This window comes from Labrus bergylta, chromosome 11 (genome assembly GCF_963930695.1).
Source record: "Labrus bergylta chromosome 11, fLabBer1.1, whole genome shotgun sequence".
NCBI lineage: Eukaryota > Metazoa > Chordata > Actinopteri > Labriformes > Labridae > Labrus > Labrus bergylta.
Genome location: NC_089205.1, coordinates 11,434,828 through 11,456,894, shown reverse-complemented (window position 1 = coordinate 11,456,894; position 22,067 = coordinate 11,434,828). Strand labels below are relative to the sequence as shown.

General features: G+C 40.9%; 1 protein-coding gene across 2 annotated transcripts; it reads left to right on the top strand.

The window, feature by feature from the left end:
- Positions 1 to 376: 376 nt before the first annotated feature.
- Positions 377 to 21,232, top strand: serpini1 (serpin peptidase inhibitor, clade I (neuroserpin), member 1). Of its 2 annotated transcripts, XM_065960735.1 has the most exons (10): positions 433 to 533; positions 937 to 986; positions 12,689 to 12,989; positions 13,771 to 14,001; positions 14,232 to 14,426; positions 17,085 to 17,289; positions 18,893 to 18,990; positions 19,884 to 19,970; positions 20,136 to 20,225; positions 20,315 to 21,232. In XM_065960735.1, exons 3-10 carry the CDS (start codon positions 12,710 to 12,712, stop codon positions 20,389 to 20,391), a joined length of 1,263 nt encoding a protein of 420 aa, XP_065816807.1. In that variant the 5' UTR covers positions 433 to 533; positions 937 to 986; positions 12,689 to 12,709; the 3' UTR covers positions 20,392 to 21,232. The 2 variants fall into 2 exon arrangements, with proteins under 2 accessions (XP_065816806.1, XP_065816807.1); XM_065960734.1 differs by lacking the exon at positions 937 to 986 and having other exon boundaries at positions 377 to 533.
- Positions 21,233 to 22,067: the final 835 nt, after the last annotated feature.

Below are 22,067 nucleotides of genomic sequence, written 5' to 3'. Positions count from 1 at the left end.
ACTGCGTTGTATGCTTACTGTCTACGGTATGTAGGTCAAGATAATTTTATGGGATAGCCTATCAAACAGTCGGCGTTATAAATCAACAGTCTTAATTAATTATTTTAGCTTGTTAATTATTGCTATGGGAGTTTTTGGTTATTCTCGATAAGTTTAATGCATGTTAGGCGACAGACCGGATAATTGTATGGGGGGGGGGAAGGTCAGTGTTTAACAGTAACTTCGGGTCTGCATGTTATATGAGTCAGGTAAAAAAAAAAAAAAACACTTTAAATGATAGTATTTTGCCAGACGAAACCGCTTGTTTGTATCAAAAACATGTGAACGACACCTCACACTAACAACGACGGAAACAGAAGAGAGTGTTGTTTTGATTCCCAATCGAGACTCTTTGGTCTTCGTTCATTGGACCAATGGTTGTGGAGGGGGCGGGGTCTGCGGCAAACGAACAAGCACCGAGCTGCAGCTCTGGATGAGAGCAGCAGAGAAACCCACCACACGCATCCTCCATCCCCGCGTTACTCCGTTTATCGGTAAGTACCGATTTTATGCAATAACAAACAACGGGTGAATCTGTGGGTGTAATTTTTTTTTTCTGAATGACGCGGCAGTAAAGCTAAAACAAACATCAATTGGTGTGCTTTTGTGTGATTAAAAAATAAAAAGCCTGCATTTGAGCTTTATCGTAGATTTGGGGATCTGTTCTGGTAGAAGAGGATTTTAGGATTTAAAAAGGGGATTGTTATGTCAGAATCAACATGTGTTGGGTCTTAATATGGGGGTGGCTGGAGACGCACATTTGAGCCAAACATTTTTTTTCAATGCAATGGAATAAAGCCCTTAATGTGTGTCCGCCACCCAGTTCTGTTTAATTTTGGTTGGTGGTCTACAAAAGCAGGGCTTATTTTTGTTCTGTTTTCCCCCCCTTGAAACTAGCTCAGGTATTGCTGTGGGATTCTTGTCCTTGAAATACAGGCTAAGGCGCAGTGAGTAAATGTGTGTGTGTGTGTGTGTGTGTGTGTGTGTGTGTGTGTGTGTGTGTGTGTGTGTGTGTGTGTGTGAATGAGTGAATGAGTGAATTAATGAGGCAGACTGTATTAGCCTGGTCCTATATAAGCACACAGTCTGTGTATGAGTGAATGTGTGTTCATCTTGAAACAAAATAAAATGTTGTTTTAGCCTCATCCATAATATAAAAACACTTTACTTTTTTTTTTCCAATTTCCTGAAAGAGACATATCAACTCCAATTAAATCAAAGGAACGTTACACGTATGTGAGGAAAACAGGGCAAAAATGATGACCAGTAAAACACAACTCAGTGTCCTCCTCAAATATTCTGTGAGCTCTTTACCTCTGCAGCTGAGAAAATGACCTCCTAAATCCTATTTAGTCCTGTAGTTATAGCTGCTCCATTTTCAGAAAAAAAACAATATCCAGCTCAGTCATAATCTCAATGTATTAATCCCATAGGCATCTGAATCACTGGTTAATCTCTATTCCCATGGCTGCGGTTTCCTCCCTCTGCTATACCTTTGGTGTCAGTGTATGTGCGTGGTGTTTGCGCGTGTGTGTCCTGTCTATTCCCATTGAGCGCTGCATTAATTGCATTTCAATAATTAAATGTCTTTCAAATCAGCCTTGCGAAACAAAACGAGCAGGCAGGGGAGAAGCACTCGTGCACAGTGTGTGACTACCAAACATAACCTTGTGTTTGTGCACATGTTGTGTGTGTGTATGCAGGAGGATTGAAGTTACATTTTTATTAAAATCTTCAGCATTGAGAACAGAGGAAATGTGTAGTGACCATTTTCCAAGGCTAGAATCAAACTTATTTTGCTCCAGTGCAAAATAACCCCCCCCCTCCCCAAAAAAAGGAAAAAAAAAGTGATCACCATGAAACTAAACAGCTTGTTTTTCTGAAACAGATGATCACTCATGTTTTGATGAAAATGTCTTATTAAATAAACAGAATATTAGTGAAAGCTAAAAGAAAGGCGGGTAAAGTACATTTTCTAAATGAGCTCCCACTGAGCACCCGCGCACACACTCAGGTTGCAGGTTTGTCCCTGCACAGCCTGCTGCTGCGAAGACACTGAGGGGTTCATCCTGGCCAGAGAGGGGGGGGTGAGGGTGTAGAAAGCAGGAGGTCAGGAGTTAAAGCAGGGAGTAGAGGGAGTTTAAATGAACTTCCTGTATAAAAATGTGCCAAAGTGAAATGAAATACATCTGTGTTGGTGACAGATGATCAATACACAAAGTCAAAAAGAAACCTCTAAAATTAATTCCATTCTTTTGGATGTGTATAATTGATGTATAGATACCTTACAATATTTTAACATAGTCCCAATTTAAGGTGTGAAAATGTTGGAAATCAAATTACAAAACGCCACAAAAGATTGTACAAATGTAACGTTAATGTGATGTCATGACACAGTATGATTCAAGCTTTTAGTCCGCTCTGTATAAATGTGCAGGTTGATAGATGAACAAACACGCACACGCACACACACACACACACACACACACACACACACGCACACGCACACGCACACGCACACACACACACACACACACAGATGTTCCTAGAATTGATCTGCTGATTGATTGATTTCATTGAGGGATGTGCTGAGTGTTGAAAAAGGGACAATGAGGGAGATCGCTGAGTAGAGGGGTTGAAATGGTTGATCGTTCAAACCAATATGTTCCTCTTACTTGAACCATACAGCAGCAATGAAGAGAATAAATACAGAGTCAAATTCAATTATTGTCCTGATTGGCTCACTTGTCCACACTTCCATGCATATATAAGTTAGCACCTAACCCTCCCACCACCCCCCGAAGAATGCCGCCAACTTCTGTCTTTTATATTATCGTCTGTCCTTTATTTTCTGTTTCCTTTTCTAACTTAGACACACACACACACACACACACACACACACAGACACACACACACACACACACACACAGACACACACACACACTGAGATATATGTTTGCACACGTTCCTCCCACAGGACTAGTTGATAGTGACCTTTCTTGTTCTCTGGTGTCTCCCTGGTCTTTAGTGAATTTGAGAAAGCCTCCAGTCTTTTCACTCTTCCACTGACCCCATACCGGGGCTGATCCAATTACAGCTCAAAGCCTCCATGCTCCCACTCAGTGCTGCAGCTAACAGCGTATGGTTGTCTGCGTTTAAGAGTGTGTTTTCTGATATTAAGACAGAAACTGTTGAGTGTGTCTTGGCAGACTGCGCATAGGGTATAGGCAAACATCTTGCAGGGGGATGTTCGATATCTCTGGCTCAGAGTCAAAGCTGGAATCAGCACAGAAGCTTGTCTCTTAGCTTTCCAGTGCGCTTTGCTCTCTTTATTTATGGCTTCCTCACTTGTGCAAATGTCTTTCCTGCGTATCTTCCTTTGTTTGTTTGGTCTCTATTTGTCTTTTTTTTAATCCTCACTCTGTCTCTCTTAGTCTATTAAACTGTCTTTATACCGTTTTATCTATGTGTGTGTTCTTCCCCCTGTGGGTGTCTCTGTTATCAAGGATTAATAAAGGGTTGTTAACCTCTGTTCGCCCTCTGTGGAGTGTACAGTGAGCATCCCAGGACTCCGTGCTGGTTTTCCTAGCTTGTCATGTTATTTTCTAATAAGGGTGTGACTGAACTAACATCCTATGGGCTGCAGAAAGGTGATTCCTGTCTGCCACTGGAACAGATAGACGGTGCAGGGTAGAATTTACAGTAGACACACATCACAGTCACATTAGACTAATGGAAATAGCTTTTTAATGGAGCTAATGTTTGTGAGGAAAAGTTCATTTTCAGTGTTTGATATTGCAATGACAGGGTTCTCTGAGAATACTAAATAATTGCCAAGATATATGTCATTATGTATCCATAATATCTACATATCATGTAAATTTGTGCAAATAAAAAAAGGATAAAGGCTTCTTTAAAATGATAAACAATCTCTTCACTATTAGTGATACTATTTCTCTCTCCACCAACGGCCATTTGTATCAGAGCAAAGAATAATAATCTGTGACACATTTTACTTTCCCTCTCTGATCTGGATAGAACGCTCTGGGTTTTAACAAAAACTTTACTTACGTGGGACTTAGTTTATAACCAAGAGCGTGTACAGGTTCAACTATTGACAGCTGATTATGTTTATTAAGCCTGCACCTCACCTCAACCACTAATATCATCAAAACTGCCCATCACAGTTTTTTCTTACAGAATACATTTTGCAGTAGGAAAAAGCTCTGGTGTAAATAATCAAATGAATCACCGCTGATGTTCACTGAGCTGTAACAGTGTCAGGGTCCTTCTATTGAGCATGCTGCCCGAGCTGAGCCACCGTAGAGCCACATTATTGTGAAACGAGCAGCAAAATAAAGCTTCACCTTTCACATTAGCACCCAATAAAATGTGTCACCCTGGTATACATATTTCAGGCTGTGTCTGTCTACAGATACAAAGTCATACTGGGTTATAGTTGTTCTGGTCCCAAGGATTATTTGTGATTAAATGAAACTCACATGTAGACTACATTTTATTTTAGAGTAATTTGCTGAAATATCTTGCCTTGTAAAATGAGAAAAGGGAAACGAGATGTTCTTTTAACACAGATGTTTTATTTTACATACTTTACCTGAGGGAAATTCTGGTTTACACACTTTCATTGAGAGCCATGCGCCTCACAAAGATAGACCATAAATACACACAAGCAGGACCCGTGAAGAGATGTTACACACTGCTTGCCAGAGCTGTTGGGGGTTTGGTGACTTGGTCAAGGGCACCTCAGCAGTAGTCAGGAAGTGACCTGGCACCTCTCCAGCTACCAGACCAACTTCCGTATTTTTGGTCTGCATCGGAACTTGAACCAGCGACCCTCTGGTTTGCAACCCAAGTCCCTCGGACTGTGCTACCGCCATGTATATCATAAAACACTTACCGCAAGCCTCTACAAAACCACGTTGGAGTGGGAGTAAAAGTAGTATTAAAGATGCAAAGTGGAGTTTTTCAGAATATAAAAAGTTAATTATCATGGAGTTCTTAATAACTAAGGTGAAGTCTTCCATCTACAATCTCGAAAAATAAATTGTATATTTGTCTCATCTATTACAATTTACACACAAGGTTTGTCCTCTTCCCACTGCTTATTCCTAACTAAATAAGTTTAAGCACCAACTCATTTTGCATGTAATTTCACAAAATTTGGGTCTTTATCAACAACATTTGCTTTGGTATAATGATACAGTATGGTAATTTAAATGCTGTTGCCTGGTTGCTGTAGGTGCAACCAGAGGCGTGAAGCAAAGAGGTCGACTTGATTGATGAATTGTCGCCACTTTATCAGGCACAGTAATGAAAGTCCCCACCCGCCATAAGAGGGAAGTGCTTTCTTTGTCCTAGACTGCAGCTCTGCCCAGCGCTGGGCTTTAGTGCAGCCTCCCTGTGAAAAAGTTCCGCCATATTCTACACATTGGGTGAGGGACAGGTGTCTATTTGTAAAAAAAAAAAAACGGTTAGACACTTACATACTGTAGATGTGGAAATATGATATTAATGATGTGGGTTTGATCACTCCAGTGTGTGTGTGTGTGTGTGTGTGTGTGTGTGTGTGTGTGTGTGTGTGTGTGTGTGCATGCCTGCTTGCATTTAACTCGTTTCAAGTACAGAACAAAAAGCAGAAGCGGGCACTGTGGCGCCTCCAAGGAAAACTTGAAAGTCATGAATGATAATCAGACTCCATTATCTCTGTTCTGCAGAGCGCTTTTTAAGTTAGACATATTCAGATTTCCCCTGCCATCTTTTGCAGAGCGTCCATAGCAGAAATGCAGACTTTTTTAGGGCAAGACAGAATCATAGACATCATTTTCTGCAGTTTATTCCCAGAGGCACAGGCCAGGTTGAAATGGGAGTTTAGCACTTTCACAGACTTCGTTAAAGTCCCTATGAGCTTGAGCAGTTTGGAAGTGTACTCAGAGCCTATAAGTGTAGCACTGTGCTGTGATTTGAGCTGAAGCAAAGGGGGAGCTTCTGTTGGGGGACTTTTCTGTAGCTTCATAATGATCACTTCAGAGGAAAGAAGAAAAGCGGGGATGTGCCTTGTTTTTGAAAAAAAAATCCTCTGTGTGTGTGTGTGTGTGTGTGTGTGTGTGTGTGTGTGTGTGTGTGTGTGTGTGTGTGTGTGTGTGTGTGTGTGTGTGTGTGTGTGTGTGTGTGTGTGTGTGTGTGTGTGCATCAGGAAAAGTCAAACAGAACTAGAGCTGGTGTTAGAAGTCCGCTCAGAGAAGGGCTCCGTGAGACAGAAAATGCTGAGTCGTGTGTGAAAAAAAAGGGAAAGACAGTTTATCTGTCTACATGGAAGGAGGAAGATATCTTTTAAGGGAAAAAAATCTCTCTGTCAGCTTGGCAAAACATAAAATGTCCATCACTACCAGTTGCCTTGGTAACCTTGGCTTGGAAGAGTCTATGGAGTTACAGTATGTTTTTCAATGTGTGTGTGTGTGTGTGTGTGTGTGTGTGTGTGTGTGTGTACCTGTGTACGTGCACTGTGAATAAGAATGTCCATGTTTGATACATTTTTCCCCCTGGCCTCCGAAGCATTTCGCCTTCAGGTGTTGGGTTTAAATGGCAGAAAGATTTGGGGTAGATGCTGTGGGTTTGGGAAACATCACCTTTTAATTGTCTAAATGTCAACTGGCGATTAATTCTGCCTGAGAATTAGGATTACACGGACAGATTAGAGGCTGCTTTTAAAGGCCAGTAAGTTTAATTGCATGGAATTAATCATGTTGTCGGAATTAAGCCCTTGCAACTTAAACCCTGAGAGATTTCCTGACACATTCAGCTCTTTAAGTCACAGGGGAACATTTTATAGACAGGTTTTGGGTTTCCCTACTTACCTGTGAGGCATGCTGGGAACCCCACCTGAGCGGATTGGAGCCAAAGTTTGGCTCGAGTGTGGGCTTCCTTCTCAGACAGTGCCGTAAACTCAAAAGGTCAAAATGGTGTCACCGTTTCAAGTAATAGCCAGCCACCCATGGTGTTATTATCCACCCACACGTGCACACTTGAACACAGACACACAGAGGAGCACTCACAATTATGCTCCACACTACTTTCCCTGGCTTAGCTGCATGGCTGCGTCTTTCCTTACAGAAAGTAGGGCTGTCTGTCTCAGAAAAGTTCAGCTCCCACAGCTCAGAAGGTCAGGAACATTACCTCCATTTACATCTCTGCCAGCGGCCCCCACCTCTCCCTCAGCCTCTCTAACTCTCTCTAAATCTGTCCCTCTCTCCGCAACGTCTGACTCACTGCTGACAACTCAGAGTAGGTGAAGACACGTGACTGACAGTCTATCTATTTCCAACACTGAAGTTTTGTTGCCTCTGGGATACATTTTCAAGCTCGAATCAACTTAAAATGATGGCATCCTTATTGAACCAAAGCACCACTTCTGTGTCTGTTTCTGTTTAAAGGTTTGAAAAGACTTTTAGAATCTGATTTTTTTTTAAAGAGCTGATTTATTTCTAAATGTTCTGTTTTAGTTGAATTTAGAGAATACATTTTGAGAATTCTTTCACCGCTGCCAACTGAGACACAAAGACTATCCAGGAACTGGGGTCGGCTGTGGATCGGTGGTAGAGTCGGTCATCTCTCAAGGTTGAGGGGTTCAATCCCCAGCTCCTGCAGCCACATGTCCGATGTGTCCTTGGGCAAGACGCTTAACCTCAAATGGCTCCCAGCTTAAAACCTGCCTCAGCTGGAGCTGAGGCAGGTTTTAAGTCTCTTGACGAACCTTTACATCACACCCACCTGTCAGTCAGGTCAGCTACATGCCTTATTTTGACTAGCCTTCATAAAATCAAAATGGATGAGTGATTTAAAAATTCACCCGGCTTACAGTTTGGGGCAATCGAGACTTGAGCTAATCAGATCAATTTGGTTTATTTAAACTAAGGCTGTAAACATGTTCATTTCTGCTGTAAAAACTGGCTTTTTTGATGGGGCGTGTACGTGACTTCCAGTGCTTCATTTTTTAACACCAGAGGTTGCCACTTGCTGTATACTGATGGACACTTCACTTAGCAGCCTCTGCCATCAGTTTGTGAGTGGGAGTGAATCGGTAGACGTGACCTGCAGTGTAAAAAGCCCTTTGAGTAGTCAGAAGCACTATACGAGCTCAAGTCCATTTACCATTTACAATTAATTGATGAAGCATCCTGCTATTAAATGAGCCAAAGCATTCTGTAATGGCAATTTTCCATTTTTTTCCTTTGCTCCAATTATTGCCATTGATACACAGGTAGGGGTGAAGTCTTACGCAGATGCAAACAATGATTTTCCAGCCGTTATTAAAGTTGAGTTGAAGGTTTATTGAAGTGACTTGATGGAGATATGAGAACAAAAAACATACCATTTCCAGTGAAGCGTTGCCAGTAGAATGAATGAATTGTAGTTTGTCTGAGTGCTGGTCTAAAACATGAATGCCGGTCTGGTGAGAACTGTCTGTGCTCCCCCTTTCCTGTCACCTGTGCTACTATATATACACGCCCCTGTGCATTCAGTGTCCCTATTGGAAAATAATATATTCAGATCAATCTAATTATAAAACATGCCAATGATAAACACAAAATGGCTCCTACACATACAAATCATTAAATATAACATCATTACATAATTCAATGTGTCCTCCTCTGATTTGGCTAACACTTTTTTGGACACAGTGTATGGATGCAGTCAACAATAAGATACTACATTTTTTACATTCTGCATTCAGTAGTCAGTCACCAAAACCAATACTGCACGTGTCTATCTTGAGGTTCATTGCATGCAGTATTAACTCTTGGCAGCCAGCCCTTTTATTACAACACAATTTTGCATTTTGAGTTCATTTCCCGTGCTGCCTTGTGGACTCTCCTGTGAGGTGTCTTGTTATTGTAAATATGTTTGATGTCTTTTGTAAGTACCTGCTTTAGGACTACTGTGGAAATGTAGCTTTTGTGCTAATTTCCAGCATATTTCCACAGATGTGTATTGCTGATGTGTTGATTAATTTGTGCTATCCTAATATAATAACTTGAATGAATACATTTGCTAAATTTTAAGAAAAGTAAAAAAAAACAGTAGTCAGTCATTTTCTTTCTATAAGTAATTCATTCAACTAGCTGGGTGCCTCTATCTGCATGCATTACTCAAACTCAAAGATTTGAAGATATAGATTTAGTATATATCCAAAATTGCTCAAGTAAGAAGAGCAGCACAATGGCACATTTAGTACTGACTCAAAACAAAGAGCTCTCAGGCTGAACTATTGTACTTTTGGGGAGAACAAATCATTTTTCTTTTCAATCATTATTGAAGTGGTCATTTTTGTAAAGAGTGTTTAAAAATGCCACATGTTGCTTGATTCTGTCCACAAATAACTAATTACTCTCGGATCCGTTGACTTCATTCTCCACTTTATTTCACTTGAGAGTTTCCATAATTTTTGTGAAACCATGCCAACTTGATATCGACAAATTTGAACTTAAATACGATCGAAAATCGTTCAGCGTGACACTCCGACCCTTTCCACCACGGACAAAGACCTTATCGTTTTAGAATATATTGGCCTTTTCTTTAAAATAGGATCAGGGTCATAATGTATTGAGACAATGCTGTGAACACTTAAACATGAACAACAACAAAAAAAGTCAGGGGCTGTGTGACTTATTTCCATCATGTGAGGCAGCTCTATAGAGACAAATGATTTTCCATTTGGTAATTCAAGTGGATGTGAATCCATCTGACAGTTTGGTCAGTGCCATAGCTGTCAAAAGAAGTTTGTCAGAAGAGTTATCAAGGGAGTAAAAACAAGAGGAGACCTTGACCGTCTGCTCAGAGGGACATTAAGTGGAAGTGACGGGGGCAGTGTGTGTTTCGAAAGAGAAGGAGAAATCCTACTTTGAAATCTTTTGGGCTTGCTACAGTGAATTGTGAAAAGTGCAGAGCTGGACAGCTGTGTGTGTTGTTTAATCAGGCTGCTCTCAGGCTGATGCTTAGAATACCCTGTTACATGAAAAGACACAAACACAAACAATGACAGAATATCATTCTGAGCCACTGTGCTCATTTTGAAAATGAATTTGATTTTGAAAACTCACATAGTTTCAATTTTCGTCTACGGTGGTATTCCTTCATGTGTTATTAATGGTGTTGTGGAAAACAGCAGATATCTGTGGCTGCAGAAATACAGATGATTAGAATCTAGTGGTGGACAAAACAGGATTACTGACGACACAATATGCCATACATGGCCCATGATAATGATAATACAACAGTGCAGCCACTCTGCCGGGATTGATATATTGTTAGACAATCAAGATACATCTCGATATCTGATAAACTTAAGAAAACAATAAGCCCTTAAAAAGATAAGCCCAGGATCAATATTTATTCGCTGCAATTTGGTGTCAGTTTCAAATCCTCTCATGCTTCTTCTCTTCACTTCTTTTTTTAAATTGAGTATTTTGCCTTTATTTTTAGAGTCAGGACAGTAGATAGAGCTAGAAGTCAGCTAGAGAGAGAGAGAGAGAGTGGGGAATGACATGTGGGAAAGGAGCCTCGTGTTGGACCAGAACCCGGGCTGTCGCTTGTGGGATTACGTCTCCGCACATGGGGCACGTGCGCTAACGGCTAGGCTACTGACGCCCCCTTCTTAACTCCTTTTTATTTCCGTTCTTGTCTGGCATTATCCTGCGGTCTTCTACTTTTGACCGCTTTTAACTGCCGGTCACATTACTTTCATTGATGTCATAAACACCATGTCATGCAGTAGCAGCGGGGGTGAATCAAATTGCATGGAAATCTATTTAGTCTATATTTTTTTTATTTTTTCTGTATCACACTAGTCAGGAAGGAGGATATATTGCCTTATTGATATTTTGTCCCACCTGTAATAGAATCAATACATTGCTTAATTTAGTCTCCTTAAGGCATTTGTTGACAGTAAAGAAAAAAAAAAAAACATGGAAAAACTAATCCTATAATGGATTTGACATTAATGGGTCCCTCAGGCAGGACTGCTTTATTTTGGAGAGAAAATACTTTGTCACATGCCAGAGCACAGCAGAGGACAGGACTGTACCCAGCAGGATGGTCCACTCGTTTCCTGGCTGCTGCCCATTGTTGTTGCTGTTGACAATCAGGTACATTGAGAGCACAGTCACCTGCAGTCCCCCCTCATACAGAAGCAGCCAGCAGATTCCAGCCGTGCGTGGGACTGCTAATAGAATCCTCTTTTCAAACCGTATAATGACAACAACACAGCAGAGAGACTAACAACAAAACAAGCGTCCATGTGATATTTCAAACTTTTTTTCCCATCTATCTCTCTACTCTCCATCTCTCTGAATATTTGTACTATATGTCATTCATGTCATTACTCCGCTTTTTTTTTAATTTATTTGGGTAGCAGAAAACAATGTTGCCTGGCAACAACAGCGCCAGAGAGATGGCGCAGTGTGTGTATATTCCTTGTATTTTTAAGAGGTAGAAAGGGAGGGCTAAGGAATCAGAAAAGGTATGGAAAGTAGAAAAATGATAGAGAAGACAAGATGGGTGATGATAGATGACGCAGGGATGAGGGGGAGAAGAGGAGATGAGGGGAAGGATGGAGGCCTCTTCTCAGTCAGTCATTCTGTTCAGACAGAGTGGAAGTCGCTTGTTAACATACAAAGGCTCACATGCAGAGAGAGAGAGAGAGAGAGAGAGAGTAAAGTCAGATTTGAAGGAAAAAGGCTGATTTAACTCAAGATGATAAGAATGGCAATAAAATATGCATGAGCTCATTTAGCAGATGTGCTCAGAGTAGTACAGACTGCAGTCAGCAGTACATCTGTATAGTTACAGTGTATTCTTTTTTGTTTATTACATCTATCTCACTCTGTCTCGCATTCTCACCCTCTCTCCATCTCTTTCTGTTTCTCTGTAATTTCTGTTCCTTTTCTTTCTCCCCCCCTCTATCTCTTCTTTGAATTCTCAGAATCCCTACGTTCCTTCTTTCTCATTTTAAAGAACTTTTCAAACAATTATTAAGTCGTCATTCTGTTTCTAGGTTCTCCTCTGCTCACAGGTTCAAATGGTTTCCAGCTATTTTTCTTCATAAACACATTCCTTTTCTGTGCTCACGGTTAAATTGGCAGAATGATTGACCGACGGATGTTTTCTGTCTCTCTTTTTCATCATCCTACATCCCCGCTCCCTCTCCTTTCATCTCTGTCTCCCTCCCCTTTCTGAAAATCCCCTTGTCCTTCATCTCTCTCTCTCCTCATGCGATAATCTTCTCTACCTTTATCTCTCCCTCTCTCTCCCCTCTGCAATCCTCCTCTCTCCACCTTCCCCTCTCTCTCCCCTCTGCAATCCTCCTCTCTCCACTTCTGCCTCTGTCCCTCTCCAAACCTATTTCTGATCCTCATCTTGCCCTTTCTCCATCCTCATCTGTTCCTTCCACACTTCTTTTGCCGCCCACCCCTTCCCATGTTCTATCATTTCCTTTCCCTTAATCCATTCATCCATCTTTCTATCATTTTACATCCTGTTTCCCTTCCTTGTGCCTCATTCTCTTTCCCATCCTCTCTTCCCCCTTCAATCTCTTTTTCTTTCCTTTTCCTCCATTCATCCCTCTTTCCCTCAGCTATCTGTGGTCTGCGCTGCGATGTTGACCCTGGAAGTTTTGTCCCCGCTCCTCCTCCCGCTCCTCCTCCCCTCCATCCTGTTTCCACGCTACTGTTGCCGGGCGGCGGATATTCCGGAGGACACTACATCAGAGTTCTCGGTCAGACTGTACCACCAGCTGCAGGCAGTGGGGGATCAGGACAACATCATTTTCTCCCCGCTGAGTGTGGCTGTGGCCCTCGGCATGGTGGAGCTGGGAGCCAAGGGGACGTCACTGGAGGAGATCCGACAGGCGGTGGGATTCAGCCACCTCCTGCCAGGTGAGAGACACATTCAGAGACACAAGATCACCAGGATCAGTTATGAGAAACTTAAGAGGAGTTCAAAGTTTGACTTAAATGTGCAGTTATAAAAAAAAATCTATTGATATTTAATTCAAGAGGTACTCTATACATGAAGTTTAGTAAACTTGTCACAAGGAGCTCTTCTCAGCCTGTGAAATCTTTGGGTATGTTCTCTGCAGTTTTCTAAAAGTCTACACAACAAAACCCTGATGTCATCTTAATGAGTTTTTTTTTTTCCTTATCAAAAAGCCTGGATTACAAACTAGGTTTGTGGAGTTTGAGTTACAAAAAGATTTTGCATTGCTGAGGTGGTCTAATGAAAGATGCTTTCCAGTTGCTTAAATGTTGTTTTTTTTCTCTCTGGCTAAACCAATCTAACCTTTAAATGCCTTGGCCTCTGCTGCTTCAGTATTGACTGTCCTGTTTTTAATGTTTCTCTTGTGAGTCACCTACGTCTTAGGATGGGCGATAACTAGAGCATAATTTAATGTTTATAAACTTCTATGACCCGTGACAGAAGAAGTGCCACTTTTAAATATTCCTGCTGTGCTAAATATCTCTTTTTAAAAAGGGAACATGCCCACATGTTTCGTATTTTTCTTTTGTATTCTTACTTAGAAATTCTTTATTGCAGTACCCTTGATAAAGTAAAAACCAATTGAAGGACCTTAAAGACATTTTATTTCAAAACCACCATGCATCAAATCTTTTCCACAGGTCTGTACTCTGTTAACTCACCCCTCCCTCTGTTCTCCAGGCGTGGAGTTCTCTTTGCTCCAGAACCTGACCGCAGCTCTGTCAGATGATGACACCAACTACGTGATCCGGTTTGCCAACAGCCTCTTCCTGCAGGAGGGCGTCACCTTTAACCCCGAGTTTCTGCACCTGATGAGAAAGTACTTCAGGGCGGACGTGGAAACTGTAGACTTCAGCGAATCAGCAGCCGTTGCCGAGCAGATCAACAGCTGGGTGGAAAATCATACCGAGAGTGAGTGAGAGAGGGAAGCGGGAAGAAAGGGAATGATATAAATAAGGGCTTACTAAATAAATAACTTCATTGTAATCACTGCATAATGTAAAGTGACAAGCAGCGACAAACACATTTATGGTACTCTTTCCAGCGGTGTGCACAACTTTTAAATCTGCAACACAGAAGGCTTTACTTGGAATATTACATTTGTATATATCCTTACACACCGTACAAATCCCTCACTCCAGGTAAAATCCGTGAGCTGCTTTCAGCCGAGGACTTCAGTAGCGTGACCCGCTTGACCCTGGTGAACGCCATCTACTTCAGGGGCTCCTGGAAAAACCAGTTCAGGCCAGAGAACACCAGAACCTTCTCCTTCAGCAAAGACGACGGCTCTGAGGTCCAGACGCTCATGATGTACCAACAGGGAGACTTCTACTACGGTAGGGAACGGACTGTGTGTGTGTGTGTGTGAACTTTTTTTTTACGGAGATGTAATTTCATTTTATTTTTCTGGAGGTTATTTAAAATGTTAATCTTAGATTTAAAATATTCATATTGGGAGGGTTATTCCCAGGAAAGGCTCCGTTTGTTCTGCTCAGTGAGCTCTGCTTCTACAACTTTTTTCACTTGTATAAACTCTCTCCATGTGTATGAGATAGTAAGACATTTAAAGGACATTTTGTTCACACCTGATTTGGTTACATATTGCAGATAAACTTGATTGTTTCATTTATTGATATCAGCTACTGTATAATATGCCAGTCTGTGTTCATTCATACAGTTCCGAATTACAAAGGCTTCAATTTGATATTACATTTTTATAAAATGACATGTATGCCCATGCAAACCTTTTGTTTCAATGAAAGAAAATATGGATCTGCAACTAACCTTACAATATATCTAGTGTTACACTGTTGCAATAAGCTTAATATAAATTATATTTAAGTTATATTTTAATTACAAAAGACTTTAAAATTAAACCAAACCAGCCAAAACACTCAGCTCAGGTTTCATTCACAGCTCAGGTGATGATGTGCTTTAAGAAGAATCAAGGAAAACCCGTTATCATGAAGGCAGAGACAAGCAGCAAAAGGATTACAGAACAACTGTCATCGATTGTTCACGTCAGATGTCAGTCTGAAAAGCCCCAGGATGACGAATACCATGTCAAATGAATTGCTTCATCTATTTGTCACAAAATAGTAAAAACATTCCTGCAGCTTAATATAGCATCCTTAAAGTATTTCTTTGTTTTTACCAAAACTAATATTTATATACATATACATATATATATATCTGTAGCCCTGATGTATTAAAGGCTCTTTATGCATACCCCTCTTGAGAGCCTCAGACCTCTTCAATAGCTTCTAAGTTGGATCCCCGCACTGAAGAGCGCCAGAGGGACTAATTCTTTCCAAACATTTTCAAAACATTTTTCAACACCCATGCAGCATCTGCTTGCCGTACATCCTCATATTTAAAACTCTGTGAAGTTAGCATTTTTGGCTTATAAAAACAAAAACGAAATGATATAACAAGGGTCTAAATTTGCTTCAATATTATTTAACATTAATTGTTTAGGGGGGTTTTGCATTTTTTTTTCCACCTAACTGATTTATTTATTTTTAGGCTGTATTATGTAGATGTGTAAAAGGCATCATGTTACAGTCTGGTTTTCATGTCGGGAAAGTCATCATGAAGTTTTATTTTCCCTTTAAATTTAAGGCTTTTTTTATGAAAATATCTGTACTGTGGCTTTTTGAGATGTTTGCACTTTCTGTATCATATATCTGTGTATCAGGTACAGATCATCGTGAGGTGCTAGCCTGTGTTTACCTAGTCCTCAAGGCTGTTTTAATAATGCTGTTACATCTCAGTGATTCCAGTCTGTCTTTTTTCTCGTCATTTGACGAACTGCCAAAGATAGAAAAAAAACAGATTCTAACTGCACTGCTGCTAAAATTGACGCATTGGGTTATTTTGGTGCAGTCTTAGTGTTTGTAGTGAGATGGCACAATTTCATACACCTACGTTCTCATGGTGCACACAGACTCATCCTCACACACTCAGGATCAAGGGAATCTGTGAATGTGTGATCTGCTGTGTGTGTAATGAGCATAATGAGTGTTTGTGTGTTCTTAAGAATGCAGAACAGGGACAGGTCCCTGGAGGGAAGGCTGCATTTGCTTTCTCTTTTTGAAACACAATCATATTGGTTAAATTAAAATGTTCAGTGGAGCCCTGCCCACCTCTCTCTCTTTGCAATGTTTCCTCACTCTGCACCAGTTGTCACTACACAGAATGTTACATACTGTATAAGTTAATGAGGGATGAAAAGTCTTATTCGTCTAATTTTCCCTTTTAAGCAGCATCAAACGAAAAACCATGTGCGTAAGATTGGGCGTTGTTAATTGCTCCATAATCAACATGTCTCAGGGAAAGAAAGTCCGTAAAGTAATCTTACATGTAGATTTGAAATCTAGTTGGACTTGTTTTGTGTATAAAAGGATTACGGTATTCTGCATCACTTAATTCAAGTGAACCGTTGTTGGCTTGTCTTGTGAAGAATTATTATCTTATCCTTTTTTTTTAATTACTCACAGTAGAGAGAGCAAGTCTTTTGCAGCTCCACCTCAAGGCTACAACATATCACTTCTAAGCCCCTGTTCGAGTAACTCTAAGAAGATATTAGCTCTTTCTCCCTTTTCTTCTCTCCCTACTGGGATTTATTTCCTTCCTGAAAACAGTCGTGTGCAAACACACTCCTGACACGCAATCCTTTCCTGCTAAATTGAAATTGTTTTTTTTGTTGAGATCTCAGCAGAGCCTTTTCAGCACTACAGGAATAAAAACAGTACGCATGTAATACCTTTTACACAGCAAGTGTGACTAAAGCCATTTAAGTGAAGCACCAGTGGATTTTAATGAGTACATCAGTAAAAGGACCACACACCTTGTAATCAATACATTCAATCTATCTGCTTAAATATCTTACAATTGGGTAGGTTAATCCTCAAAAAAAAAAAAACATTACTGCAGGCACCAATTCATGTGTTTGCATACCTTTAATGCCTACATCTCTGTGTCCTCCTGGTCAGGTGAGTTCAGCGATGGCTCACAGGAAGCAGGCGGCGTGTACCAGGTGTTGGAGATGCCGTATGAGGGAGAGGACATGTCCATGATGATCGTTCTGCCCCGGCAGGAGGTACCACTGGCATCCCTGGAGCCCATCATCAAGGCAGCGCTGCTGGAGGAATGGGCTAACAATGTCAAACGGCAGAAGGTGGAGGTCTACCTACCTAGGTGAGTGACGACTCACACATACACTGACAAATTCATTCTCGTATACTTGGAGACACTTTGCTCCAGAAGTTGTTCTGTATTCCCAGTTTACCCCCAACATGCCTTTGCTACTAGATACAAACTTAATTAGCTCAACATCTTGGATTTCTGGTTAATGCTTATATTTCCCAGAATCCAAAGCACACAGAGAATGTCCCCTGTGTAAGTTGTATTTTCATTTAGTGGAAAGAGCTCTAACAACACTGATGCATTTTTCCTATTTTTAAATTGCATCCTCTATAATTGGAACTCCCTGTAGGATTTGTTTATTTCTGTAAGTGATAAATTGCTCTCCATAAAACTGATTTTTAATTCTAAGGGCACAAACATTGCAGCTGCAAGAATAAATAATGTAGCCTGCATTTAGTGTCTGGGCGGCAGTAGCTCAGTCTGTAGGGACTTGGGTTGGGAACCAGAGGGTCGCCAGTTCAAGTCCTGGTGCAGACCAAATATGGAAGTTGGTCTGGTAGCTGGAGAGGTGCCAGATCACTTCTTGAGCACTGCCAAGGTGCCCTTGAGCAAGGACCAAACCCACCACCGCTCAGGAGTGCCTACTGTGGGCCGCTCTGTCACTCTGGCTTCTGTCCATTAGTGTATGTCCATAGGGTCCTGTTTCTGCATGTGTGTGTTCATGACTTACAGAGTGTAAAAACTGAAATTTCCCCTTGCAGGGATCAATAAAAGTAAAATCTTAATCTTAGAAATCCTAAATAAATGCCAAAAACCACACGGTCAAGGCCACTTAAATGTTGAATGGTCAAATGTTCTTTTAAAATAAGGAGAGCATATCATTGGGTTGATGTTTGATAGATTTTAGCTTCTGCAATATCTCCAAAAGTCACAATAAGATACACAATTGGGTAGTTTTATGTTGCAGCCCACTTCTCACAAGTCATCTAAAAATATATGACTTAAGGGACAGTCGTAGCTCAGTCTGTAGGGACTTGGGTTGGGAACCAGAGGGTCGATGGTTCAAGTTCCAGTTGTTTTAGAGTTGGTCTGGTTGCTGGAGAGGTGCCCTTTAGCAAGACACTGAACCCCCAACAGCTCTGGTGTGCTCCCTGTGTAGCAGCCCCACTCCAATTCTCCACTAATGCATGTCCACAGGTCCTGGTAGTGTATGTGTTTGAGAAGCATGTCTCTCAGTAACTGTCATACTGTTGCACCCCACCATAAGTGGGCTAACCCAAGGGCTAACAACAATCCACAAATTGACCTATTAAAATACTTAAAACACCTTAACAAGTCAAATACAATGGATTTATTATTAACATGACAAACTAAATGATAACAAAGATCAACTTAGAAACAAAACAAAACACAACAAACAATCCCTGCCTGAGCAGCACAGTAGTCCCAACTCCAAATGCCTCTTTTCCTGCAGCCAGCACTGGGCCTTTAAGCTCTGAGGCCAGGTGTGCCTCGTTGTGCAATTAGTTGCTTCACCTGGGCTGGAGAACAGAAAGGGAAAAGGGACGAACAGTACAGGGAAACATACAGCCATAACAATACGGACAACTGTTTTTTAATGACTTACTATAAAATATGTGATCGATATTGACAGGTTCAAAGTGGAGCAGAAGATTGACCTGAGGAGCATCCTGAAGGAACTTGGAATAAAGAACATCTTCACCAATGATGCTGATCTGTCTGCTATGACAGGTAACTTTCAGCTGTGTTGGAACCCACCACAGCCAAAATAAAAAAACAAAACAAAAAAGAAACGGATAAGACCCAAATGGTAACAGAACACTTTAACATGAGAATTTGATTTAGTATTTCTGCTCCTTAGCTGCAGTGAAGTAGCCTCCAGTACTTTTCTAAGGTAACCAAGGTAACTGGCACAGAGTGGGCAGGTCAGAGCTGTCACATCATCAGGCAAAAATAGATCCAGAAAGAGACGGATAGAGAGATACAGCAGAGTTAGAAAGACTGAGACATGAATAAGTTATGATAATATGCATCAAAGAAAAAAAAGAGTGGTGATTCAGTTTATGAGTAGCTAAAATGCTCCCTCCATAATAACTGTAAATCCAACCAAAATAAATATCTTAACAAACCTTGTCAAACCCAATTCATGACCCGGTCCGAAACAGCTTCTTTTGACTGGTCAGTTGGAACTGTTATATTGTGAATCTGCAGGAAGTACGGGGCTTTTAGTTGTAAAGCACATATTGTTCTAGGATCCTTAACTCCACACGACGTGCCTTACTCTGGCAGATAGGCAAGATACAGTGTTTTTATATGCTTCCATCAAATCATCAGGATTTTCCTGCATGATGGGACCTTGTACTCTGGTTTCTTATGTGATTGTATTGAACAGTGAGAACAATCTGTACCCTAAGCTTGAAAGGTTTGCTTCTGCACAGACTAAAAGAGTGTCATTCTAAGATTAAACTCCACATCACACCATCTTCTCATCTCAGACTGACTGATCCCTATTGTAAAGACAGGGTGATAATTTGTGTTCTTTTATGTGTGTGTGTGTGTGTGTGTGTGTGTGCGTGCGTGTGTGTGCGTGTGTGTGTGTGCGTGCGTGCGTGCGTGTGTAACAGATGGTAAGGACCTCTTCATTGGGAAGGCCGTGCAGAAGGCTTACCTGGAGGTGACAGAGGAGGGGGCAGAGGGAGCTGTTGGGTCAGGTAGACTTTTTCTTTTATTTCGCTCCATAATTTTTACAGATCAAAAACATTATTACATTAAAAAAAAGATGTTGTCGCATGAATGGATCACTTTGGAAAACTTAACTCAATAAATCACTGCCCCCCTCCGTTGAAAGTAAAGTTTGTGTCTGCGCTCTCTTATAGGAATGATTGCCCTGACCAGGACCCTGGTGCTGTACCCACAGGTCATGGCTGATCACCCATTCTTCTTTGTCATTAGAAACCGGAGGACAGGTATGTATATCTCGGTGCATGTGAACATACCGCTGATATAAATATGTCATTTTACCTGACTTTGCATTGTCCATCCCCCCACTCCACAGGGTCCATCATCTTCATGGGCAGGGTCATGACCCCTGAAGTCATCGAGCCCAACGACCACGACTTTGACTCCATGTAATACTGGTGTGAGGTCCCCCAATCTCAGCCAATCAGATCCAGACATCATAAACGCTGCCTATCTTACTATTGCCATCTTCAGCTGGGTTTTATACTCTTGAAAAAAAGACATATAAACTAAATACTATACAATATATTATATATTGAAATATGACATATGAAATATAATGTGACTGTGTTTTGATACTGTAAGCTTTAATCTCTTGGATACAGAAATGCAGAAAAGAGGAAGGTGTACATATTCTCTAGTAAAGAATGGTTTGTATATGAGCAAAAGGAACACATGAAATGTAATCCACGCACAACCCCTTTAAGTTTAGCGGCTTCATACTCACCTGCTACCACACACATGATGCACAAAATAATTTTCTCTCTACTTAAACAAATCTCCTCTTTCTTACACCAGATGCAGTATGCACACACTGTAATTTTCACACCTTAAAGAGATCTGTACATTAGACATTATGTTCTATACTTGACTTGTGTCATATATGCTCAATATTTATTGCAGAATACACATGTGCAAACATTTTCTTCAAATAAAATGAATCTTAGTAACATATCTTCTATATCTACAGAAAGTATTCTAGTCGTTTTTTACACTACAGGCACATGGCTAATCTGCTGATGAACTAATATGCCTTATCACATCTGAGTGGTTGGTTTAGCCCCAGCTGGGCATCTCACAGGTGAGCAGAGGGGTTGCGTAACTATGGCAGGTTGCTATAGAAACAAAAAGGGGCAAGATGTGCTATACTGTTCTGGATGTACATACAGGGAGAAACAGTAACACCAGCTGTATTCAGTCTTTACAAAATAAAAACATGAATGTGTTCCCATTATGAGCTTGTGTCCATGTCTATGAGAAGAGGTCATTGTCATCTTGTTAAAGGCAAATGTGCAGTAAGTGTTTCCTAGGACATTTAAAGCTTAGACGGTCCATCCACAGCATTGAGGATGTTGTTAAAACGTGCATCAGGGGTTTGCTAAAGAAAATGTCCATTATATTTTCAGCCACTGTATGGAATAGACTTTAAATAATTGTTATCTGTTGCATTCTGGCTTAGGACAGATGTTGGCTTTCAACCAAGTTGACAATGTCCTGCCAAGGCTTTTTGGATTAGTTTCAGACCTGCGACATTACCTAGAAGTCCTCCACACACACACACACACACACACACACACACACACACACACACACACACACACACACACACACACACACACACACACACACACACACACACACACACACACACACAAGAAAACATATCTTATGTGTCTTATACTGTGACATGGGAACAAGAATGATCTATGACAGGACAGATAAACAATATTTTCAAAAAAACAGAAACAGTTACATTAACTTAAAATATTAAATAGCAAAAATACACTTTTTGTTTGCTACTCCAAATGATAACCTAGTCTTCTGATAACTGGCAGAGGTAATAGATGTGCTAAAAACAAGTCTGCGCTCTGTGCAATGTTGAGCAAATCATTTCTACAGTCCCCTTCAGTGCCAAGGGTTTTCATTTACCTCTATGAAAATGTAATAGCTTTTTCATCTCTTCAGTGTGCACAGTGTGCTTCAGTGCTGCAATATCTTAAACACAACAAGCTGCGTTGTTGAGGAATGACAGCCCATGGGTGTAGGAAGTTATAATCTAAATTACTTTC

Bases quoted from the DNA above. Each gene is read 5' to 3' on its own strand.
- serpini1 (XM_065960734.1), top strand. From the start codon at position 12,710: ATGTTGACCCTGGAAGTTTTGTCCCCGCTCCTCCTCCCGCTCCTCCTC. The intron at 12,990-13,770 runs GTGAGAGACACA...TCTGTTCTCCAG, and splicing joins ATTCAGCCACCTCCTGCCAG to GCGTGGAGTTCTCTTTGCTC. The intron at 17,290-18,892 runs GTGAGTGACGAC...CGATATTGACAG, and splicing joins GTGGAGGTCTACCTACCTAG to GTTCAAAGTGGAGCAGAAGA.